This window comes from Neoarius graeffei, chromosome 1 (genome assembly GCF_027579695.1).
Source record: "Neoarius graeffei isolate fNeoGra1 chromosome 1, fNeoGra1.pri, whole genome shotgun sequence".
NCBI classification, from domain to species: Eukaryota; Metazoa; Chordata; class Actinopteri; order Siluriformes; family Ariidae; genus Neoarius; species Neoarius graeffei.
Genome location: NC_083569.1, coordinates 78,479,008 through 78,505,632, shown reverse-complemented (window position 1 = coordinate 78,505,632; position 26,625 = coordinate 78,479,008). Strand labels below are relative to the sequence as shown.

Here is a 26,625-nt window from a genome sequence, read left to right as displayed (position 1 = left end):
GGGGGGGGGCGTTGGAGTGTCTGATTATAATTTCATCAAAGTAAATTCTGTATTAAAATTCCTAAATAAGCAAATGCCATTACAGTCCATGAAACAGGAAGTATAAGTATGAGAACAACACAGTAAATCAGAAAGCTGCGCACGTAAAGCCAATTACGTAACTTGCGTTGGACTGATGGAAATCCTTGCGCGTGCAGTGAAGTGCAGCCAGCAGCAGATAATGGCGCGCAACCAACTGGCTTTATGTGCGCAGCTTTCTGATTTACTGTTTTCTTCTCATACTTCCTATGTTTCATGGACTGTAACGGCATTTGCTTGTTTAGGAATTTTAATACAGAATTTACTTTGAAATTATAATCAGACACTCCAATGCGCCCCCCCCCAAAAAAAAAAACTCATCAGATCTGCGCGATTCACACAAGTCCCCCAGACAGCCGTGAAAAAGGCGGCATCCGCCAAAAGGCGCGCCGTTTGCATCTATGCATGTGGCAGCTTGCTAAAAGCAGGTCTTGCTGTGAATCTTGAGCTGATTTTATGTAAGGAACAGAGCCTTCAACAACAGTTTGAAGATTGCTTTAGTATAATGGCATGTCCTGTATACCATAGCAGTTTGCCAATGCTGACACTTTTTTTTTCACTTGCTTTATAGTAGCTATAAATGGTCGTCTCTCTCTCTCGAAATTAATAAGATGAAAAATGTAGCTTGCTACCAAAAATAAAAATCCCTCGTATTGATGACTTTCCCATGGAGGTAAACTAAATAGAATTATTCTATCCACGTTCACTGGATATGAGCAATCGCGTGCTCTGATTGGCTACTCTGTTTCTAGGATATCAGCTCATATACCGCGAGTAGAGAAAAACAAAATGGTGGAGCGTGTTACTGAACCAACAGAGGACAAAATAAGAAGCTAAGCAGCTTTTGTCACATGCACAGACTTGAGCGCAGAGTGGAAATTTAACCCGTCTGAAGCAGTGAAAACACACACACACCCAGAGCAGTGGGCAGCTATGCTACAGCACCTGGGGAGCAGTTGGGGGTTAGGTGCCTTGCTCAAAGGCCCGTCAGTCCAACCTAAGTTCATGGCTGCTCCATGTTGACCTAATCACATGTCTTTGGACCCGGAGGAAACCCACGGGGAGGACATGCAAACTCCACACAGAAAGGGCCCTGTCGGCCGCTGGGCTCAAACCCAGGACCTTCTTGCTGTGAGGCGACAGTGCTAACCACTACACCATCTTGATGTATTTTTATCGAAATAAAATCTCTACTCAAAAACGCAACCTCCCAAAAATACAAAAAAATCAACAAAATATGGAATGAAGGTATTTGATGGTAAGAACGTATCTTTTTTTTTTTTTTTAAATGTTCTATTATTAGAGCATTTTTCACAAATTGCAAATTACACAACTGAAATGTCCAAGGAAGAATTAAATGTCTAAAGGTATTCTATACTGTGGCACGACAGCAAGACTGCACTTTCTACAAACAAAAAAAAACCCAACACTAAAGTCAATTTGTGCAGCCATCGATAGGTTTTTAAGAAGTCTGCCTTAGTAGAATTTTGTCATCGGATGTTTTGTATAAAAGGTTTTTTTTTTTGTTTGTTTGTTTGTTTTTTTATGGAATTTGCAAAAAATAAAAGTAAAAATGCTCAGTTTCTCAAAATCCAGTGAATGTGGACAGAATAACAGTGATTCCGCTCAATCTCATTGTACATGGCTTATAGCCGACTATCAGCTCATGTACGACTAGGTTTCGTGGAATAACTGTTAACTCTTAGGCCATGTACACACGTAGCCGGGTATTTTTAAAACCGAACATTCCCCCCCACCTCTGTTTTATAAAAATGTTTTATCCACACCACCTCGTCTTTGAAAAAAATCCCTTCCACACATAACCGAACATCTGCGTTTTCAATCACATTCATAAGCATTCCAAACCTGTAGCTGGCATTATTTCCCCAAATCCTACCCCCTAATCACATCAGAATAGCCCTCTGTTGGCGTCACTTCCGCCTAAACATAAAACATGGCGCCAAGCTCGTTCGTCTGGACAGACTCGGAGACAGAATTGCTTCTAAACACAATTTTGGAGTATAAACTTCAAAAGACGCAAGAAAACGTTGATTGGGAATCTTGTCAGTAGTTGGGCTTCTAAAATTAAACATGTAAATGGCACCTGCACAATAATTAACGCTTTCAAGGCACTACTCCAATCCATTACTCTTTGTCCATGCTTAATCTGGCTTCTGCAGTAAACAAAGGTCGCACGTTTGACGTCAGGGCAGATTTGTTGTCATTTTTTTGGCGCAGATTGTGACGTTCTAAAACGCAAAACTCCGGTTATCTCTGTCTACACGAAAAGGCATACACGGAGTTTTCAAAAATCTTCACTTTGCCCGGAGTTTTTTAAATATTCGTTTTTGATGTGTTTTCATGTGGATGACAGGCCAAAACGTAGAAAAATATCTTCGATTTAGCAGATACCCGGCTACATGTGGACGGGGTCTTAGTTACAAAGCGCCGACACTGGAGACTCCTTCCAAAAATGCTAAACAAACATCCGTTTCCAGAAACCTCTCCACCATATACAGTAACTGATGTGATGGGTTTTTTTTGTTTTTTTTACTTTTTCCCACCTCAAATTAATCTTGGATTATGCAGAACTATTACTGCAGAATCATTAACGCATGAGAAGGAGTTCACATGACCCTGGGATTTTGCTCTGCAGAAGGCACGACTCTCACAGAAAATTAAATTAATCACCACTTTCTCGTCAATCCGAACAGAGAATTTAAGTGTTGCAATTCTAATGAGTTTTATTCAACACCCCCAGAGCTTGATGTGGGCAGGAATGGAATTAATCTCGAGGCTTAATGGGGAGATTCCTGTGTAGTATAAGGATATAACAGCAAGGAGGCGTTCAATCTGATTTATGTTAGGGCTGTGATTAGCTGAGAGTTGAGACTCTGCTCACGCTGGAGTAGTAATTAAATCTGAATAAATCCCTGCTCTTCCTCCAAGACACTAATCACATTTCACCCTTGTCCCTGTAGAGCCACCACTCTGTCCAGCGCCGTGTCGTCCCTCTCAAACACGGGCATGTCCTTCACCCGGGTGGATGAGAAGGAGAAACGGCAGGCTCTCGAGGAGGAACAGGCCAGACTGCAGGCTCTCAAGGTGAGCTACAGATTTGCTCCGTGGTAATCACGTTTGGCTTTGTTTGCTGTAGGTTTTTTTTTTTTTTTTAAATTAAGCACCGTTATATACTTGATAGTGTTTTTACCCAAAGGATTTGCTGTCATGGAAGTGGACTAGTATGGGCTCCTAGTAGTTTTTCTTTTTAGTGACCTTTCAGGGGAAAGTCTGGTTGAGTTTATAGCTTATTAAAAGAGCTGGAGACACTCACTGACTACCCAAGAAACTTCAGGGGTGGAATTTAGGCAGAGTGTCTTGGGAAATGTGCTCCGTCTGCCAAGAGCTGAACGTACCTGTGTTTTTTGGGCGGCGGTTGTTACTTGCTCGCTCTCGATTGATTAATGCAAGCAAGCTCTGTGTGCTTAGTGTATGATGTGATGTGGTGATTATATATCAACATTTTGAAGATATTTGTACAATCCACAGTATGCATCATGATGTGTGAGTGCAAAGGGGAGAGGTAACGTACAGTAACACCTGCTTCCTCAGACTCATCCCAAGCGTATCTTTTCAAACTGCTGCTCTGTATTTTTCTCCCCCGCTGGCCGAAAGGCCCGAAGCAGGATTATGTCCGTGGCGATTTCCATCCATCCGTCCGTCCCGGGAAGGGTGCTCACCTTCTGAAATCAACGCCCCTCAAAATTTATGGAGAAATTTCACAAAACTTGGCAGGATTCTTTGTTGTATGTCGGTAATACTCATAATTTTGTTAAATTGGGTCGCATTCTACCAGAGTTACAGCCCTTGATTAGCAAAATTATAATTTGACAATTTCATGAGTGCGTTTTCCTTCTGAAATCAACTCCTCTTAGAATTTTTGGAGGAATTTCACCAAACTTGGCAAGAGGCATTGTTGTATTTCGTTCAATTCGGTCGCATTTTCCCAGAGTTGTGGTCCTTTGATTAACAACCTTGTACTTTTACAATTTCATGAAGGTGCGCTCGCATTCTGACATCAACTCCCCTCACGGTTTTTGGACGAATTTCACGAAGCTTGGTAAAAGGCCTTGTTATATGACTGTAATACGCATATTGCGATTTAATTTCGTTTGTGAAAATTTTAACCAGAGTTTTGACTCTTGATTAAATAACTTTGACAATTTCCTGAGGGTGTACGTTCTTCTGAAATCAACTCCTCTCACAATTTGTGGAGGAATTTCACCAAACTTCACAAAAGGCTTTGTTATATGACGGTTACACCTGAAATTGTTTAATTTGGGCAAGTTTTCCCAGAGTTATGCCCTTGATTATTAACAAACTTGTAATTTGGCAATTTCATCAAGCTGTGCTTGCTTTCTGAAATCAACTTCCCTCGCGATTTTTATCCCCCGCTGGCCAAAAGACCCGAAGGCGTGTTGTGGCTATGTCCGTCCGTCCCGGGAAGGGTACTCGCATTCTGAAATCAACTCCTCCCACAATTTTTGGAGAAATTTCACGAAACTTGACAGGATTCTTTGTTGCATGTCGGTAATACTGCAATTTCGTTCAATTCAGTCGCATTTTACCAGAGTTCTGGCACAGTTCCCAGCAGGGGATATTGTGCTCTCAGAGCACTCGTGTGTGTGTGTGTGTGTGTGTGTGTGTGTGTGTGTGTGTGTGTGCGTTTTATTTATTTTATAATATATTAGAATGGAGGTTTTAAATGTTTTTGAGTTTTCATCATCTCACCTTGCAGTTACATCAAAAATTGCAAGTTTGTGTTAAAATCTGTAAAATGACACTGAGGAGACCTGTTCGTGATGGTATCACTTTAAGCAACATGCGTTGTCTGTTCATGGTTTTCCTGAACACACTCTCCTCATAAGAAGGTCTCTTAAGTGTAACATTACTGTAAGAGCTTCTTTGCGATGCGGATCCCCGATATAGGCATTAGTAATTGCGAAAGTCATCCGTACTGTAGCTGCTGAATCCAGTCAGAGGTCACGTGGTGTTCATTTTTAACCAAAAACCAATGAAAGTGTTAATTTATCGTATCGTCTTTAAGCATTACACATGTGTATAATGTGGTAATTAATAATTGAAGCTATTTTTAATTTAAATTAAATGAACAAGGGTCCACATTGAAGGAATGAGTAAATAATCAGCTAAATAAGTAAATGTGTTGCCATGCCTGCTCATTTCGCTGTGTCACAAAGGAAAGCAGGGTTGTTTTACAATCAGGCTACGCAAGCTAAAAATCACATTTAACACTTATTATCTTCAATATCAAAAGGCTTGACTAAATAAACTTGGTTGTTTATTGTAGCCCTGTGATAGCTCTATTTACCATGCAAAAAAAAAAAATTTGGTGATAACGTTATTTTTGGTGAATGTATGGCAATGTGTGTCATATTTAGCAAAATTACTCGTGTCATTTAGAAAAAGTGCTTTTTTGACCACAGGTAGCTCCAAAAGGGATGCACTTACATCATTCTTTATACCATAAAACACACATATGGTTCCATATCATTGGAAACATAGTTAAGTTTTAATGTTGAATGCCAGTAAGTTTTCAGACTATTTTGATCAAATTAGTATGTAATTGTGTCCAAAAAATGTCTTCTCCGAGACAGCTAATTTTTCAATATAAAATAACATATCTAAAATGATTATTTTCATCCTAAAATGTGACACCGCACCGAATCCAGGGACGCATGTCGGCCGAAACAAATCCAAGATAATCGCAAAAGAAGCTTTTTTTTTTTTTTAATTTAATTTGTGAATTTTTTTTTTTTTTTCCCATCATGTGCAAGTTGAGATCTTGAAGAATGCAATCAGTATTTCAGATAATAGATTGTTTTGTTGGAAAAGCATACATTTTTTGTTGCAAATTGTCTCGTTTTTGTCAGGACTGTAGCTTGCTGGGGGGTGTGGGTAAATGACCATATGGGCCATTCACATGATTTAAGTTTTTTTTTTTTCCCTCTTTTTTTTTTTTTTTTTCTCGCGAATCAGCTGTATGATACGAGCTGAGCTCGTGGCTACTTAAGCTGCATACAGGCATGTAATTTCACTATGGAATGAGCAAGCTAAACAGAGCGCAGAGGAGCTGAAACACCGCGAAGCAAACAGACACATGGTATTTACATCGGAGATGACCATTTCTAGCAAAAAAAAAAACCAACCAAAAGGAAGCTAGGATTACATTCCATCGGAGGCATTGGTGTGTGCAAGGCGCCGTTTCTCTTTCTGATGGGGTAAGTTTATTAATCTAAGGCTGTGTGGTTATTTTTGCATGTAACGGAGAGTGTTGTGGTTTGGTTAAGCCTAGGTCACAACCGGACGTGTGATTTTTGGCGTTTCCCAAATCGCTGCTTTTTTTTTTTTTTTCATGGAGAAAGATGCGCGTTGGCCGTAAGTTTGTCTTGCAACCTGAAAAAAACGTAAGCGCCCGTAGCGTGCGTTTGACATGACAAAGAACCTCTGCGGCCGGTCTACGGCTCGAAAATCAGCACATCACACGCGCGCTCTCGTGCGTTTCATGCGCGCTCTCTGTGTGTTTCTTGCGTTTTTTGCATGTAGACCGGCTGTAGGAGCACGGTACGGCCGGTTGTGACCGAGGCGTTACATGAAACTAGCGTTGTGTTAGTTGTGTCATCATCGTGCTATCTTTCTTACGGTGTGAGTAATTTTTCAACCACAAAACGTTAAAGTATACTTTATTTTTGTACTTCATAATTGTGTTGGGCATACTTTGCATGGAAGGAAAATTGACGTGGTGATCTGTGTTTACATGAAAGTAGCATCGTGCTAGCTCGTAGGGGGGTAGGGCTTTCCTTAATATCATGCAAATGAGCAGCATTATGTGCCTGCCCTGCACCCAGAGTAGCTGAGATGGAAAACTTTGAGGGCGATTTTCTCCCTTTTCTGTTTTAAGAAGTATACACTTTCAAAAGGCCACACATTCTTCAAATATTGTCAGATCTCCACATGGAAGGCATCATTGGAAAGCTTAGAAACTGTACTTTCTGAATCTGCCAATAGCTCAAAATGCCCCTGGGCGGACATGTGTCCCTGGATTTGGGCACAAATGTGGTCAAGATATTGGGACATAAATATTAGAGACAACTAACACAAAGCTTACAGCCTTGTATTTAAAAGCACTATGGAAGTAGTGGATTCTGAATTGTCAAAAAAATGTCCTCTCCGAGAATCACTTCATTTGTTTCTCCCATCTTGTAGCAGATTACTCAAAACTACCATACACACATGTCAAAAAATGACCTGAAATCTGTTCTTTAACTTGTCCTTCACTTAAAAACTGGTACAAGAACCAGTTTGAATCAATTTGAATTTTGGACCCCTGTGACACAAACTTTGTACCCTGATTGTAAAACAACCCAGCACTTTTTACCCTCTTCCTCATACGCGAGCTCCTAGATGCTCGTGGATTGGCCGGTGTCTCTGTGATTGACGCAGGAGAGCGAGTATGCCATACAGCCAGTTCTGTATGGACCTGGACTCCAGCTATGGATGCCTATGGCTTCCTCATATTGCCCAGCACTGGTCTGTTATGGGAACTGATCTTAAGTACAGACAGTCAAAACCTAGTCTGATTGTCCATGTCACAGTCCTGTAGTCTTGCCAGTGTTATGCAAGGATGGCAGAAGGTTCAAAGAAAACGCGCTAAATGCATTCTGAATATTAGCGACGATCCCTTTAGGCAAGCAGTTCTTTGTTGAAATAATTTAAACGGAAGACTTGGAACTCTAAATCTATGATGGCTTTTAAATTAGGTTTATGGCTGGTATGCAGACAGTATGCCCTATAAACATAATCGGTGTCTAGTGTGTCCATTTTACCCTTGATTTGTCGTCGCGCTCAAAACTGTATGAGCTCGCAAACAGAAGCAGCTTATGCTGGGAACGGACTATGAAAAAACATGGCTGGGAAGGAAGACATTGAAGGAGCTGGTTAATTTGGTTGGGGGGGGAGGAATTGACGTGCTGGACTTTTCATCAGGGTTTCGTGGGGCTTCCCAGACTCTGTCGCTGGTCTTCAATTATTTTGCACTATAAGGATCAGTATTAGCAGTGCAGTCTACAGTGACCCTTGTATAATTTGGTCAACATTGATTACATGAGATTATACAGTCCCATTTGCCCCATTTTTCTTTCTGCTTGAACAGTAATAGCAAGCTTGTTTTGCCTAATGGGGAACTGTGAATCATTATGCTCATTAGAAGTATAAGCAGCACTTTTTTTTTTTTTTTTTTTTTTTCCCCCCCCAGTTGGTGCATGAGCAGGGATTTTATCCAGTTTGTCATGTGGTATAATTCAGATTTATCTGCATGTATATTTTACATTATAGCCTATTCTCTGATAGTTGAATTATTTATTTATTTTTATTTTTTTTTACAAGTTGGCCTAGCGGTTAGCGTGTCCGCCTCTCGATCGGGAGATCATGAGTTCTATTCCTGGTCGGGTCTTACCAAAGACCATAAAAATGGTACCTGCTGCTGGCTGGCAAGGCACGCTGCAATACAGATGCGAGTGGGGAGTCAAACTCTCGCGGTTACCAGAGGACTGGCCCCCCACTGCAACCCTAGCTGTGTAATGGGCAAGAGGCTGAGGGCTACGGAGACTGGTGCCACCGTATGCACCACATGGCATGGGAAGGACTTTGATTCATTTTTATAGTGGATTATCTTGAAAGGATTATACAGAGATGTCCACAAGTGCCGGCGACCGGCAGTTTTCTCTGCCTACACAGACGGTCTGTGCCGGCTACTCGATCGCAGAAAAACAACAACTTGCCTTTCAATGTTCAAGCAATTTTTATTATTATTTTTAAATGTATCGTCTCCGCTGCCCATAATTTGCTGCAAATCCAATTATTTCATCACAAAATTGTCTTCGGGTCTAACATGACTGGAAGCGACATGCACTATATTGCCAAAAGTATTTGCTCACCCATCAAAATTATCGGAATCAGGTGTTCCAATCACTTCTATGTGTATAAAATCAAGCACCTAGGCATGCCGACTGTTTTTACAGTTTGGAGCTGGCCCCTTCCTCTTCCAACATGACTGTGCACCAGTGCACAAAGCAAGGTCCATAAAGACATGGATGACAGAGTCTGGTGTGGATGAACTTGACTGGCCTGCACAGAGTCCTGACCTCAACCCGATAGAACACCTTTGGGATGAATTAGAGCGGAGACTGAGAGCCAGGCCTTCTCGTCCAACATCAGTGTGAGACCTCACAAATGCGCTTCAGGAAGAATGGTTAAAAATTCCCATAAACACACTCCTAAACCTTGTGGACAGCCTTCCCAGAAGAGTTGAAGCTGTTCTCACTGCAAAGGGTGGACCGATGTCGTATTGAACCCTATGGATTAGGAATGGGAGTCACTTAAGCTCATGTGAGTCAAGGCAGGTGAGCAAATACTTTTGGCAATACAGTGTATTTGTCGATTGATTCTCGTGCTCGGATTGGCTGAGCCAGGCCATGTGACCCCACGCCGGAGCAGACGGTAAAGACTCGCTTGGTGGTTGTTGCAGACGATTTCACTCGGTTTTCCCAAAATGCCACAGAAGAAGAAACTCAAACCTTCCGTAGGCCAAATAAGGTCTGTTTTCTGCAGGTTTGTACATTATAAATCGTAATTCATATCTACGGCTTGGTTTTCGTATCTGGAAGGTACCCAAGTTCCCATAGAGATGTCTGGTCCCTTAGCTAAGGCTTGGCACTTAAAGTGCAAATAACTAATTGCGTGCAAATATTTCTGCTGAAATTAAAACTACAAGACACAATGCCAGAGTTTTTGTGTTTGTTTTTCTTTTTGTTTTTCTTTGTGTTTTTTTTGTTTTTCTTTTTCTTTGTTTGTTTTTCTTTGTTTCTTTCTTTTTGTTTGTTTCTGTTTCTCTTCTGTTTTGTTTGTTTGTTTGTTTGTTTGTTTGTTTGTTTGTTTGTTTGTTTGTTTGTTTGTTTGTTTGTTTGTTTGTTTGTTTGTTTGTTTGTTTGTTTGTTTGTTTGTTTGTTTGTTTGTTTGTTTGTTTGTTTGTTTGTTTGTTTGTTTGTTTGTTTGTTTGTTTGTTTGTTTGTTTGTTTGTTTGTTTGTTTGTTTGTTTGTTTGTTTGTTTGTTTGTTTGTTTGTTTGTTTGTTTGTTTGTTTGTTTGTTTGTTTGTTTGTTTGTTTGTTTGTTTGTTTGTTTGTTTGTTTGTTTGTTTGTTTGTTTGTTTGTTTGGGCGGGCGGGCGGGCGGGCGGGCGGGCGGGCGGGCGGGCTACTTCAGGTTTTCTGGAGACCGCTGGTTGTAGAAAGCAGGGGGAACACCTCGGTGCGCAGCCACATGGAGAATATTGCAGGACACTCGGTGAGGACGTTCACTGCAGACTTGAATTGCTGTTTATGTTCGTTGTTTGTATTCCCCTTATTATAATGGGGCTTTATTTCAGTAAGCCTGAGTCGCATGGGAACTGTGCACTTAGATAAATATATACGCAGTGTGTCTACGATCTTTTTATCCCTTCCCAAATACCCGAGCTTGTCTCAGATGATGGGGTTTTTTTTCCTTCCCCCCTCTCTTTTTTTTTTTTTTTTTTTTTTTTTTAAACCCTACAAGGTTCTGTTACTGATGAGAGAGATGAACACGCTCACAGATGGGTGTGTGATGAGAGAAAGCTCAGCACTTGCTTTGGTGGTTTAAAAGTGTAATGCCTTTTTGTAATGCTTTAAAATTAATATACATCATTAATGACCAAAATGAATTAATTAAAGTGGGGGGGGAAATATTAATTATTTCATCAAGCACAAAACTGTTGATGATAAATTGCTGCTTCCAGATCCCGGAAAAAGGCAGCCTTACCTCAGGGCTAATCTCACGTGACGTTACGCATGGAACCCTGGTTATCTGGGTCATTTCCGTTCATCTGACTCCGTGCTTGTTTACTTGCTGAAATTGGATATTGTTCGAATCCTACAAAAATAATGATGGGAAAGCACTGTTGTGTTTGGATGTTCAAATCCATATACAACAGGACATTCAGTTCACGGATTTCTGAGAAGTGACGCTGGGTGAAGTTTGTGCAAACAAAGCAGGCAGGTTTCGTGTCGCCTACTAATAATAAATCTGATTGATCAAGTATTCTTCACCACCAGAACGACCACATGGGAATTATTGGAGCAAAAAAGAAACACATTTATTAAATAAATGATGTTTGGAGGACAGTTCGTCGATTTCCCCCATTATTGCCCACTTCATATTTTCTTTCAATAATTTCACCGAATAAGTGTACATTTTTAAAGATTACATTTCTGCAGTTATTGAGGTACATGTAAATATTTTCCCTGCATTTTGTAGCGGGCAGCTTAGAATCAAAAATCCGCAAACCAATCTGTTTCCAGTTCTCTCTAGCTGGTGGTGCGCTATCGGCGGTGAGCGGGACTGTCGTGAACTGGCATCCGTTTCTCGTCTTGAGGGCTTGTGAAGATAACCATTTACTCTGGAATATCCCTGATAATCATCTGCCCCTTCATCTGACATAGTCATGTGAAAAAGAAAGTACACCCTCTTCCAGTTACATGGTTTTGCCAATCAAGACAACAAACCATCTGATCCTTACCAGGTCCTAAAATTATGCAAATCTAACCTCGGGTATAAAGCAATGCATAACAGATTCCACTGTCCTTATTTATTTAACAAAAATTAAGTGAAAATGCAGAATCTGTGTGGAAAAGTACGTACACTCCATGATTCAATAGCTTGTCGAACCATCTTTTGCAGCAATAACTTGAAGCAATTGTTTTCTGTATGATTATCAGTCTCTCACATCGCTGTGGAGGAATTCTGGCCTGCTCTTCTTTACAACATTTGCTTCAGTTCATTCATATTTGAGGGCATTTGTTTATGCACAGCTCTAAAGTCCCGCCACAGCATTTCAATTGGGTTGACTTTGACTTGGCCATTCCAACACCTTGATTCTTTTCTTTTTCAGTCATTCTGCTGTAGAATTTGCTGGTGTGCTTGGGATCGTTGTCCTGTTGGCATGACCCAATTGCGGCCAAGCTTTAGCTGTTGGACAGATGGCCTCACATTTGCCTCTAGAATACTTTGGTACACCGAGGAGTTCATGGTTGACTCAATGACTGCAAGGCGCCCAGGCCCTGTGGCTGCAAAACAAGCCCAAATCACCACCCCTCCACCACCGTGCTTGATGGTTGGCATGAGGCATTTGTGCTGATATGCTGTGCTTGGTTTTCGCCAAACATGGCGCTGTGCATTATGGCCAAACGTTTCCACTTTAGTCTCATCTGTCCAAAGGGCATTGTTCCAGAAGGCTTGCGGCTTGTTCAGATGCATCTTTGCAAACCTAAACCGTGCTGCCATGTTCTTTTTAGATAACCCTTCCAAACAAGCCATACTTGCGCGGTCTTTTTCTAATTGTACTGCCGTGAGCGTTAACATGCTAACTGTGGCCTGTAGAGTTCTAGATGTAGTTCTTGGGTTTTTTTTGCAATTTCTCTGAGCATTGCACGGTCTAACCTTGGAGTAAATTTGCTGGGACGTCCACTCCTGGGAAGATTGGCAACTGTCTTGAATGTTTTCCACTTCTGAATAATTTTTCTCACAGTAGAATGGTGGATTTCAAATTGGTTGGAAATGGCCTTATAACCCTTCCCAGACTGATGCGCAGCAACAGTCGCTTCTCTAAGCTCATTGTTGATGTCTTTCCTCCTTGGCATTGTGTTAACATACACCCAAGTGCTCCAGACCAGCAAACTGCCAAAACTTCTGCTTTTTAAGAGGTGGCCACACTTGCTGATGATCATCAACACGTGGCTGCTAATTACCTTCATAATTTCTATGGAAGCAATAAGGGTGTACTTAATTTTTCACACACTGATACTGCATTACTTTGTGTTAAATAAATAATGATAGAGTGAATGTCATGTGTTATTGGTCATCTGAGGTTGTATTTGCCTAATTTTAAGATGTGGTAAGGACCAGATTTTTTTTTTTTAAATTAAATAAGTAATATCCTGACACTTAAAGCCTAGACTTGAAAGAGGGTGTACTTTCTTTTTCGCATGACTGTATAAGAATCAGAATTCTCTCCAAAACGTGATTCCATATCGAGACTGGTCGAACCACTGCTGTGCACATGAACGAAATTGATACCCGGGTTGTTACACGTGTGACGTCATGCACCCCTTCTGGATCTTCCGGTTCAGTCTCGGCAGATTCTGTGAAAATCGGCTGATCTTATTGATTTTTCCATGAATTTATGGCCTTTTGGATCCGTTATGGTTTGAGAAAACATGGTCAATCAATCTAATGATTGCTTTGTACGAGGAAAAAAAAATTGTTTAGGGACATTTAAATTCACTTTAAGAGCAGCTTGGGCAGTGTTGAACACTGTGCCCTTCACTTAAGGAGAACTGCGAGCAAGTGCGCACACGCATTTGTTTACTCCACCCATCCTCGTCATGTCGATGATTAGTCCCAGGTGACGAGAGGAGTGTGAGTTTAGCCAAACTCCTTTGTCTCTGTCAGGAGACTTTGTCGTCCCATATGGAGAACGAGCGCGCGCACACAGTAGCCTCAGGACACCTGGAATGTGTCCTGGAATGCACTCTGCATTTAGATAAGCTGGATTTAGAGGCTCAGTATAGTACCTGGGGCTGGGCAAATGTTCAGAGAAGCTGTGATGTCTAAACTAGTCACACTGCTCACCACTGGGATTAGTGTCTTGTACCGTATGTGTATGGCTTTTTTTTTTTTTTTTTGCAGTATTTTTATTCCAAGCTTATACAAATAATTTAGAGTGCTTTTATGCTTGGGTTTTATTATTATTATTATTATTATTATTATTTTTAGTCCGAATCAGTACTAAATCGAGCACTTTACCTGCTGATATAGGGCTCCTAACTGTCAGACTCGGCGAACAAGTAGTGAGCTGAAAAAGGTCGGTGCAGTTCTGGTGATGGTGGCGGTTGTTTAACATCACTATAGAGATCTTGCAGTCACGTGACCGGAAAGTACACAGCCGCCATCTTGTCGGTAAAAAACACCGCTGAATACTGCTGCACTCGTGTACAGAATGGGTCAGTTTCAACCGACGGACCACACGGCTCATTTTTCTAATGAACAGATAACTAGATATATGTCTAAAATAAACGATCTACAGATTAGTGACCCTTATGGCTTTCCAGACGGAGTTTTCACGACCGTGTCAGTGGATACTGAACTGCCAGAGGTGGAATACCCAGACGTGTATAATTACCTCATTAACTTTCCCTCGCTGTTCAGTGGTGAAGCACTGCGTGCTTATAAATCTCTGGACAGTTATCTTTACAGAAATTCAGGATTTGTCAGCGACTCAGATGTGGCATCTTGTAAACAAGAAAAAAATCCTCATTGGACGGGTAAGTCACTTAAGTATTGAGTACAGCACTGACCAGCCGATTATAGAATAGAATAAGGTAATTCCAGCTGTAATTCCAAATCGTCCGTCTTGTTTACCGTGGATCTGGCGTTGGAGAGGTAGAGGCTTAGCAGTGGAGGTTTGAGTGGTTGTTTTCTGAGCTTAGTCAACAGGCCGGCTCTGCCTGCAGCCTCGCTTTTGCTTCCGCTCCCGACGCCGCCTCCTTCGCTTTGCTTCCGATAGCAATCCACGGAGACCCCGCTGGTCTCGCTATCTCGTCCGGAATGTTGTGCATGCGATGGAAATCGCTACAAACCGTCATTTTCTGCTGGAAACCAATGTCCAGTAAGTCCATACGGTTGTAGTGGATATTGAAGTCCGGTACAGACGAACAACACGGAAAAATACACACAAAAAACATAAACGTGCACGGGTAGGGAGAGCTTGTAGCCGCAGCCGTTGTAGTAGAATTGTATATAGACCCTTTTCAGTCACGTGACCTTCGTAACAGCGACCGCCATTTTGGACATGTAGTGGACTTCGGCTCGAATCGGTTTGAATGCGAGGAAGGCGACAAACGTAAAAGAAAAAGGAGCGAGATGCAGAAAACTGTATTTACTAGTTTACTGTAATTATGATCTGGCAGCTATTTACACCGGATCCAGTGTAAATAGCTGCCGGAGCCAACGTCCGAGGTTCTGGAGCCAGCGCTAGCTCGGACGTTGGCTCCGGCAGCTATTTACACTGGATCCGGTGTACATAGCTGCCAGATCATAATTCCAGTAAACTAGAATGGAATGTTAACAGCAATGTAATGCCTTTTCTGGCTAATTTTATTCGTCTTGCCTCCAACAAAGTGGTCACTACACAAGCGTTGGTATGCCGCTATCCATCTTCTCCGTCGGTCAGCATCTACCGGGATCCGATAAAACGATAACCCTTGCCTTGTTTGTTGATGGTTACTACATCCAGGTACACAACAATATAGTGGCATGATGGAAGTCTTGCTGAAAGTAAAAACTTTCTTTGCTGTCGTTCCTCAATGTTGGCTGTGGTAAACTACTGGTAGTACATGTCCAAAATGGCGGCCGCGTTTGTCGTGACGTCACGTGAAAAGGGTCCATAGTAGGGTTTTCCAGAAGAAAAGGTAGAAGTAGAAGGCGGAAATATGGCGTTTGACCGACAAGATGGCGTCTGTCACAATCTGGATCGGCTGTGACGTCACATGCAAGTGCTCCATAGCTTTGAAGTCGATTGTGTGATTTGACCATATGTAGCTGCACTTAGTGGGACAGTGAGCATCACTGTCCCAAAAATATCCAAGTTACTTTATACTGATGGTATATAGGTGGTGGTAAAATATTTTCTGTTCAGCACGTCATAAACCTCCTCAAGACTCTATTTTTCACTGCCGTCATCCTCATGAAGGTTACAGTGCTTGACATGTCGTCATTTTAGGTTATTTTTTTGGAAGATGTATTTTTAATTTTTTTTCCCTTTGCAAGCTGTGATTTTTAAAAAGCACAATGTTAGTTTATTCTGCATGTACATTTATACATATAATACATGCTGTATCAGATGAGGGGTTGAAAGTAAACGTGGCCATGGTCACTTAGGGTGTATTCAGACCAGGATAGTTCGATAGTTCACTTGCTTTGGTCCGAACCGAATGGCTTTTTTTTTTTCCCATTTTGGTGCGGTTCGCTTTCACACTACATTTTAGTAAGCGGACCAAAATCTGTCAACAAAGCCACGCGCCCTGAGGTCGTTCAGCTATTGGTCAGAGACGACACGCGCACAAAGCGTTAAGTTCAAAAGTAGTCACGGAGGCTTTCCCTGCTGTTATTCTTTTTTTAATGTCATCAAAGCTATGTTTTTTCCAGTTTTTACTGTTTTCACAATTGTGCAATTACTATGCTGTTGTACAAGTAATTTATCAACGACGACTTCAAAGGGCAAGGCGGCTACGGAGGATAGCGCTGATGAGCGCACATCATGTTGTGACGGTTCTGGCTCTTCACGCAAGACGGAGGAGGTATGTGTCGGGATATTCGCCTTATCCATCGTAATAGATGAATTTCTTTTTTGCGTCGCTAGTACCGCCACTTTTTGAAAGAATGTCCCTGATTTTAATGTAGGTCTGACGGAGTTTCTTCACTTTTAGCCGACATTGTTCTGGGGAGCGCGTGAACCCCTTCTCCTTAATTGTCTCACTGAATACAGCAAATACGTCGGCATTTTTGTGTGTTCTCTCCGAAAGCTCAGATGTGTGGACATCTGCCCATATATCCACAAGGGTACGCGTTTCTTCCTCGGCCCACGTTTGCCCCCTACTCATTTTTTGTACTCTGTAGTCTAGCCTACCACTGGTCTGAATGACTGAACGACTGTTGTAAGGTTCCCTTGACAACCGAAACAGTGTTTGCACTTTGCGGTGGAGTGTCAAGACTCTGTCTCCCATAATGCTCGATAAACGACGGAAGCTCCCAAGGTACAAAAAAGCAAAACTGTCGGATTAGGTCCGGTCTGCTTTCACACCTCCAAAAGGTCCGCACCAGGGTTCCTTTGGTCCGGACCAGAGTTCGGTGGTTTGTATTCAGACCAACCCAAAAGGTCCGGACCAAGGGAAATTTGGTTCGTTTGGTCCGGACCAAACAACGTAGGTGTGAATACACCCTTAATTTCTAGGCCTGGCTTTAGCTTCGTGTCCTTCCCTACATTGTAGAGGATGTTCTGAAGCCATATAAGCCCCTAAATGTAAAACAGTCGGCTATATCTGGGTGTGTGTGAGAAGGCAGTTATTTGGTTTGTTTAGTGGCGGGTTTAGGACAGGCTGTGGTCTCTCTGTGGTGCATTTCATAGCTAGACAGGGTTTGGTTCCGTGGCCAGTGTTGTTCAGAGGTTAGTGTTTCAGCAGTAGGTTGGGTTGTGTGGTTGTTTTTGTGTGTCTGGCTTTAGGGTGGGGCTATCAGCTCAGTCACTTATAATGGCTGTGGGATCATTTTTGCATTTAGATTGCTTGTGTTGATGCAGTTTCGTGTGGGTTTGACCGGTTCCTTCCAGGTTGAATTGATCAGCTTCGTCCTGGCAGCACTGAGGCATTTGCACAACTTGATTTAATGTATTTTGTCTAAAGAAAATGTGAGGAGGTGTAGCTCAGTCTCGGTTTTGAATAGATCCATGAAGTAAAATATTTAACACAAGTGCAGTATTCCTCTTTCAGTAATGCTGTAGGCTGTTTTTGGACCAAGCAGTTCTAGGGACTTATTGAGAGGGGCTACATACATTCAAAGGGTTTCTTCTGTTTGTATTTGCACGCCCAGTAGGAACGCTGGAGTGATGCAAGTCAGCTTGCTGGCATGACGTTGGCAGGAAATGCTAGCGAAAAATTTATATTTCACTTGGATACCCCAAAATCGATCTGTGTTTCCTCTGTCACATATGCTTAATAAAGCCTGGACTTCACTGTTGGTCCGTTTGTCCGTGGGTCCTGCTGGACTAGAACTTAGGAAATGGAAGAAAATAACTACATCCTCCAAAACATATGACACTGACGGTCATTCTTCTTATGAATGGGGGGAAAATGCACATAATAAAAAAAAAAAACCACATTGATTGGCAGTTTGGCACTTAACTTAATACTGTATTGCAAAGTTTCATGTAAACTGAATTCTTAATCAACTGACTGGATCAGTCAGATACTGTCAACCCTAAAACACTAGTTCAACTGCATCATGCACTAAACAGTGGATATACATGTTATTTACCAGCTTAAGGTCGGTCCGTATGGTGAAATACCGTGACCGAGGTCTTGAAAGTACTGAGCGAGGCCCTCTGGGCCGAGGTCAGTATTCAAGGCCGAGGTCACGGTATTTCACCATACGGACCGACCTTAAGTTGGTAAATAATATATTTTTTTCTTTACCAAATTCTAACAGAAAACGAGAGCGCCCAAAAGGGAAAGCTGAGCCGTCATTTTGAATCCTCATTCACGGCTGTAATGCAAATTGCTTCCTCCTCGGTATACAAGTGCACTTCCATGACAGGAAAAAAAAACATTTTGCTGCCTATGTAGTCCGCTATTTATACAAAATTGAGTCATTCAGGATTCAGCCATGTTTTTGCTCGACGTTAACAAGTTAGAGGTTTTTAGCTTTCTCCTGAAATGTTTTCTTTTATTTCTTCTTCCTCAGGGTAGTAAAACTCACTTTCACTGTGAACACTGTCGTTATCGCTATCCATGCTGTAAAATTAATGCTATTCTCCTGAGAAATGCGAAAATACATGTTGACAAAAAATTGCTACTATGTTTGTTGTTGTGAACGAGTGATTCACCAGAGGTCTGTAACTAGGGTCCATACCGTAGGATACAGACCCGCTCGCCAGCCAATCAGAGTGCAGGATTTGGTGGAAACTGGACTGCAAAAAGAGAGTATTATTTAGTGTGCCATTTGGGGAGAGGGAGGTGCCTGTGAAGTTTGGTGGGGCTCGGACCTTTGGTGGCCAAGTTATGAATTTTTTAAAGTCATGCTTGCAAGGGCCCCCGTTTCGCAGGTATAGTGTATTCGCCCAGTGTAACATATTTGGAAGAAAATTAGAGGTAGATTACATCCATATCTTTGCCATTTTTATTAGTCGTCCAGTCCGATGCTTTTGAAATACAGATGGACGCGTGAAAATCCGGTCTGGCCTCATTTCCCACACTGTACGTAACGATACTACTTCTAGTCTAGGACCTGGCTTAGACATGAATGCACATAATTTAGGAGAGGATAACTCAACTCTTCAAGGCTAATTTGACCCCAAGGAGTAACTTGGGATGTGTGCCAAAATCGCCATCCCGGGCGAACAGCCTGAAAATTACCAATCTAAGATGGCCGCCAGTATTATGGTGGTATTATTGTTTTTTCCTCTTTGTGACACACAGAGTAATATGATGTTAAAAGTTGTATTGTTGGCTGTTAAACATGTAGGCTCTCAAGATATTGCCGCCTACTAAAGTAATAATTTTTATTTTGCATTTTCCACTTGAACATTCCACTGATCATAATAGTATGATTTGATTGAAAATACAATTTCTTTATATTAATCAAATGTTTGCTTTCTTGTATTCTCCTAAATTACGTGCATAGGTCTCCCAATTCCACGATTTCATTTTTGAGGTAGGGTTATTCTGTTTTTCTCATGTTTTCTGTAAAACTGTAATTTTGGCCAATTTTTTTGGGGTGGGGTTAATTTTTTTTTTTTAATAAACACACCTTGTCCTTGACCATAGCTTGTTCCCTTTTCCTTTGATCATGAAAATGATGTCACTAATGGCTTCCCCATACCCAAAAACCCATAAAATGAGGTATTGCACCTACTTCTGTGGCGAGTGGTTCAAAAATTTGATATTTTCAGTCTGGCTCCAAGCAGCCATGTTGGATTGGTAATTTTCAGCCTGTTTGCCCCGGAAAGTGATTTTGGCACGGGTTCAAATTGACCTGTAACAGTGGAGTTCTCCTCTCCTAAATTATGTGCATACATATCTAACCCAGGTCCTCTACTATTCGTTCAACATGTTTTAAGCTATAATCCCTGACGACCTGTGATGAGCTGTGCGTTCTCCCGTATACCCTTCGCTCCTCAGCCGAGTGTGAATGGTGCAGTATGGTTCACTGTATATTTAGATTCCTATCCACAGTCTGTCAGCAGCACACCATATGCTGTCACATACAGTTTGAAGACTTGCGGATGTGTGCTATTTTTTTAAATATATATTTTGTCATCTGAAAAGTGAGGTGATGAAAAAAAATTGTGTGTAGGACCAGCGCCTGAAAGAGATTAACATGCAGACTCCCTCTGCCTCGCCTGTTACTCAGTCTGCAAGCAGTGCCAACAACCACAGTGCGGCAGTGGATCTGTTCTCCAACCACAACACCACCCCTGCCCCTGTCACCAACAGGTCTATACCCCCACACACACACCGTTCCCACGACTGTCACTTACACAGCATGTTAGTGTCTACTCTGTGCTTCAAATGAACAAAGATATATAGAATAGATATTTCTTCTCATTTGACTTATTATAATACACCATATTATAATGTCTGAGATTGCTGTCTTTGGCTGTGCCTCTTACCCACAGTGTGCCAAACCTCACCAGCGACCTGTTTGACCTCCAGCCAGCTTTCATCCCTTCTGTGCAGAGCACTCCATCCATATCCACATCTAACAGTGCCTGGGGAGGTAAATATGTTTCTCTGTGTGTGTGTGTTTTCTTTGTTAACTTCTATCTCTCCATTCTGTAGTTGTATATAAATTTTAAAATGCCGGTTTTAGTTGTTGGCCATCTAGTGGTTACGAAAGGGTCTTTCCTTTACGCAACAGCTACCAAACAGGCAAACCACGTCTTTTTGATCTGCTGCTCTTGCTACGTCACATGACAATTGGACACTTGGAGAAAAGTGCTGTCTACCTCCTTCTACATACATGACCTCGCACCTATCGATGATTGGCTAGATTTTCTTTGACCGACCAGGAGAGAGAGAGAGTAATCTCATCACTCCACAGAGAGCAGGACAACAATGTCATCTTCGACTCCTGCCTACAGATAGCTGTGGCGTTTTCAGGTTTCAGACTGGCGACTGTAGCGTGTCAGGAAACTGAAAATAATTCCGTTATTATATAATTGTCAATAGCAATGTCAGCACTGTTATGTCGTGACGTATTTGGTATAAAGATGTGCCGGTCCATCAGATTTTTATACCAGATGCTCATTATGGATCGAGTTATACCTGCTGCATTAAACTTACCAAGCCTCCGTACACAGGAAATGCAAATCGGAGTGAAATTGGACCAACGGAACTTGCTGTAAATCTAACCTGAGATCATGTGCGCGCAACCCAAAACGCTCCATTTTTCCAGGCACTGACTACAGACAATATAGAACCATGTGACTCCATCAGGAAACCATCTCGACTGTTGATTTATTGGCGAATTTTTCAGACTTGTTGAGCAACAGGCCACAGAATGCTGCTCGGAAGATCAAGAAAACACGCGGTGAACTATTAGCCCCACCAAGCGAACGTTGCGTGAAAACTGCACTCGCATGATCAGCGCGTTTTCACGACAAATCAAAATGGCATTCACTGATTTTTACGGCAGAAGGAAGATCTATACTTGTCCCAGTCGTGGATGATGTTAAAAGTGGTAACTGGATCCCATAGGGCCGCTATTGAGGTGATTATTCGTTGATGGTTACTGGATCAGCCAGTGAAAACGGTACAAAATATCGTGCACTTTGCAATGCTGGTTCAACGCATTCTGTAAACCGAGCATCTGGTATAAAAATCCTGTGGTGTGAGACATGTTTGTAATCATGATGTTCTCAACTAGGCTTGGGCAGTGTCTAATTATTTTTTTTTTTATTCCTTCATACAGTCCTGGCATTTCATTTTGGTATATGATGGTAGGGCAGTGGCTAGGTCTCGCTTGGAACCGGCCTAGAATGGAGATGTAAGGCGCTTCCTTCCCTCCACTAGCCTGGGTGTGTACCTTGGGCAAGTGCTAGTACACCCTTAGCCTCGCTTGCCAGGGCTACGGCCTGGTGTGAGAGAGGCTCGGGGCGCAGACCCAAAATGTATTGGGCAGGTGTGGCTCATTAGTCAGGAATGACCACTTACCTAAGGGAAGGAAAACCCTAAACCAGGGCTGTGAAAAATCCGCGGAATTCTACGAATTTGGCCGCCAAAAATATCATTTTAGTAAATCATCTAATTTCACAATAAAAATTGGGGGGGGAGGTTTCTTTTGCGACAATGACAGACCGGTTTACGGCATTTGCGCCATGCTTACAAACCACGGCGCGAATCTTGTGCTCTTTAAACACGCTTTCGATATCAACGGTTTTGAAAAGGAGAATTTCGCGGTATGTCAGAGGGAGGACGGTGAGACCGACGATGTCAAAAACATTTGACAAGGAAAACGGCATCAAAAATCCATGGAATTGGCGATGGCTGGAGTTTAAAGCTGGTAGTGAATATCTCCATGAGCACATACGGAAGATAAAAGAACCGGGGAAAGCTTACTGCATCTTGTGCCATCAGGATGTGAAGTACGGTTCTGGTGGAAGAACACGTTTGGTTGACCATGTTAAAGGAAAAAAACATGCGGAATTGGTGAAATTGAAGCTGTTGAACTATAGATTACCAGGTAGACCATCTTGTTCACATTTATTATTTATGTAGTTTTAACTTGTGTTATTGTTCATAATGTTCATTGTTGTCATGAATATGTAATGAAGGGGACCAAAAGAGCAAGGAAAAGCCATATAGAAAGTCAGAAAGAAAAGAGTAGGCTTTCTAAGCTGAAGAAACTGCTAATTGGTGAAATTGAAGCTGCTGAACTATAAATTACCAGGTAGACCATCTTGTTCACATTTATATATTCAGTTTATTATTATAATAATAAAACAGTTCAAATTAAACGGCGTGGTTGAGAAAATATTTGCTTTCAGGAGATGCTTCAAATCTATCAATATACACAAAATCTGTTCAGCTTCTGGGGCCCTGCAGGCCCCCGCAGGCCCCCGGCTCCTGGGGGGGTTGCTCCTCCCAGACCCCCTGCTAAAATTGTTTCCTTGGATTTTGTCATTTCTATCTCACAGCCCTGCTAAACTCAAACCTCTGCTGCCTTGGATGGAAAACGGCTCGAGAGTAAACTTGAACAGAGCCGGAGTCCCTAAATGGTGGGCAGATAAACTGCACCGGCAACTCCTGCGACCACGCAGGTCCTGCACGTATTGCTCTGCTTTCCTTCAGGGTTCACCTTTGTGGAGGAGTAGGGAGGACTTGAAAAATGGGCGACTCAGGAGCGCCGTACACTGTGCGTGATTAGCCCAGGCGCGTCCTGGAGAGGTCACGCTGCCCACGTATGTTGGCGGCTAAAATAACACGGGAGAAGGCAGTCACCGGTTATAAGCCCACTTCTGATTTGGCGTAGGAAACGGGCGGCAGGGGTTTTTCTCTGTCGGTGGGAGAGATCTTCGAATCTCATTGGTCATCTACCGCCCACCTAAGCTAGGCAAGCCCCTAGCTAGTTACGGTGCTGACCAGTCACATCCATTTGCCTCGATCGGGTGGTCAAGGTTAGAGTAATACTCGAAAGCCGGAATGCACTAGTTCACCAAGCAGTATGATGGTATTTGTGTGGGTTTTTTAAAAAAAATAAATAAATGGTAGTTAGTGTCCAGAATCGTTCGAGAGTAAATGCAGTCACTAGTGTGGAAGCTGAGTGCTATGGGAATAATAGAGACAACTCTGTGTTGAGGAGTTAAAAAGATCACTCTGTTTATTTCAGCACCACCACTCGACTTCCTCATTGTCACAGGACACACAACATAATCGCTCCGTTTCTGACCAGTAGAAAGGATTTTTGAAGTCAACCCCTGTATAGCTGAGCGGTTTTAACCCTGGAGAACCCACGGGGGTTCAAATTTGACCCCTGTTAATTGCCGCTACCCAAAATGACCAAATTTGTTGGGTTCTCCAGGGTTAAGGTGGCAGGCCCTGGATATATAATAAATATTAAATATGAATGACTCATGGATGCAAACGGCGTGCCTTTTAGCGGATGCCGCCTTTTTCACGGCTGTCTGGGGGACTTGTGTGAATCGCGCAGATCCGATGAGTTTTTGAGATGTCTGTCTGTATGTCTTTGGTATGTTTTGAGATGTGCAATATGGACCACTTGAGTTTCCCCCTGGGGGATAATAAAGTTTACCTTGACCTTTTTCTTTGGGGGGGGGGGCGTTGGAGTGTCTGATTATAATTTCATCAAAGTAAATTCTGTATTAAAATTACTAAATAAGCAAATGCCGTTACAGTCCATGAAACATAGGAAGTATGAGAAGAAAACAGTAGATCAGAAAGCTGCGCACGTAAAGCCAGTTGGCTGCGCGCCATTATCTGCTGCTGGCTGCACTTCACTGCACGCGCAAGGATTTCCATCAGTCCAACGCAAGTTACGTAATTGGCTTTACGTGCGCAGCTTTCTGATTTACTGTTTTCTTCTCATACTTCCTGTTTCATGGACTGTAACGGCATTTGCTTATTTAGTAATTTTAATACAGAATTTACTTTGATGAAATTATAATCAGACACTCCAACGCGCCCCCCCCCCCCCCCCCCCCCCCCAAAAAAAAACCTCATTGGATCTGCGCGATTCACACAAGTCCCCCAGACAGCCGTGAAAAAGGCGGCATCCGCCAAAAGGCGCGCCGTTTGCATCCACGATGAATGAACGTGTGCAGAAGGTCAGGATGGAACAATCAAGTATATGAGCCACGACTAAGGTTTTGTGTTTTGCATGTGATTTTATTTTTTTGTCCTCAGGTATAGAGAGTGGCGTTCCCCAGCAGGCTGCTCATGTTTCCACCATGAATGTAGATTTTGATGCAGTGTTTGGGACTGAAGGTGCCAATAACGATGTGAAACCAGCAGCTGGTGGTAAAAAAAAAAAAAAATAAATAAAAAATCCCCACTAAAGGAGCTTACTTGAGCATCTGTCTAACCGACTGCTATATCAGTCAGCAAGCTGAATAACTTTTAACCTTCTGCTCAGCTAACCTCACTACTCTGCCGTGCTTTAATGGAGCTGGGTCAAGTGCTTCCTTTTACAGATCTACAGCACAAAATTATTCATCTTATTTCAACACTATTCTGAATGGCGACGGTCAAGGTTTCTGTTTTGAAGGACTCTTCGAGTTCTCTTCCTCAAGAGGTCTCGGGTGTCAGCATGGTGCAACGCACCAGGATACGGCAGTTTAGTATCCACCTTACACTTATAAGCAGGAGGTTCACATGTGCCAACTGTGCAGACGTGATAAAACCCATCAAATTAAAATCACTAAAGGGGGAATGTGGAGCTAAATTCCTATCTGCTGTCTGCTTCACTAGCGCTGGAGGCACTATTCAGCCAGCTGTTCTACACACTCTGCCTCTCTGTATGTGAGGAAAAGACACGGACTGAACGTGGTGTCTGTTGAAGCTACGTCTGGTTAAATTTAATTGTCAAACAAGTGTGCTCAAATTCCACGCTCAAGAGTTCTGTGCAGTAAATTTTAGATCCGGTCCGAGTGTGTAAAATTGAGCTGAATAGGTGAGCCTGAAAAATGCTTGATTTGTGACTAATCTAAATGAATGGTTGGAATTTGCATGCACTCATATATATATTTTCTGGTGTTTGATTGTACACAACTTGAATGAAGGACAACTAAGTTATTCCACAAAATCGAGTCGTACCGGTACATGAGCTGATAGCTGGCAAGGAGCGTAGCACCGAGTCGCCTACGCTACCGTTCAAAAGTTTGGGGTCACCCAGACAATTTTGTGTTTTCCATGAAAAGTCACACTTTTATTTCCCACCATAAGTTGTAAAATGAATAGAAAATATAGTCGAGACATTTTTCTGGCCATTTTGAGCATTTAATCGACCCCACAAATGTGATGCTCCAGAAACTCAATCTGCTCAAAGGAAGGTCAGTTTTATAGCTTCTCTAAAGAGCTCAACTGTTTTCAGCTGTGCTAACATGATTGTACAAGGGTTTTCTAATCATCCATTAGCCTTCTGAGGCAATGAGCAAACACATTGTACCATTAGAACACTGGAGTGAGAGTTGCTGGAAATGGGCCTCTATACACCTATGGAGATATTGCACCAAAAACCAGACATTTGCAGCTAGAATAGTCATTTACCACATTAGCAATGTATAGAGTGGATTTCTGATTAGTTTAAAGTGATCTTCATTGGAAAGAACAGTGCTTTTCTTTCAAAAATAAGGACATTTCAAAGTGACCCCAAACTTTTGAACGGTAGTGCATAAGCCGTGTACGACAAGATTGAGTGGAATAACCGTTTTCTATCCACATTCACTGGATTTTGAGAAACGGAGCATTTTTATTTTTTGCAGATTCGATAATTTATTTTTTTTTATACAAAACGTCCAACGTTTTCACTTAGAATGTAAACAAACCGGTGAAATGACCATAGCAGGTTGTGAAAAATGCAATAATTCTTGAAAAAAAAAAAAAAGACACG

At 42.1% G+C, this 26,625-nt stretch overlaps 1 protein-coding gene across 4 annotated transcripts in view; it reads left to right on the top strand.

The window, feature by feature from the left end:
• si:ch211-200p22.4 (phosphatidylinositol-binding clathrin assembly protein) overlaps positions 1–26,625 on the top strand; it is a 160,561-nt gene that overhangs the window by 103,003 nt on the left and 30,933 nt on the right. For 3 of the 4 annotated variants that reach the window (XM_060931571.1, XM_060931308.1, XM_060931389.1), the window contains 4 exons: positions 3,060–3,183; positions 20,353–20,492; positions 20,675–20,775; positions 24,921–25,034. In XM_060931571.1, coding sequence (XP_060787554.1) covers positions 3,060–3,183; positions 20,353–20,492; positions 20,675–20,775; positions 24,921–25,034 — 479 coding nt within the window. The remainder of the gene's footprint in view (positions 1–3,059; positions 3,184–20,352; positions 20,493–20,674; positions 20,776–24,920; positions 25,035–26,625) is intronic. The other variant, XM_060931479.1, reaches the window with a different exon arrangement.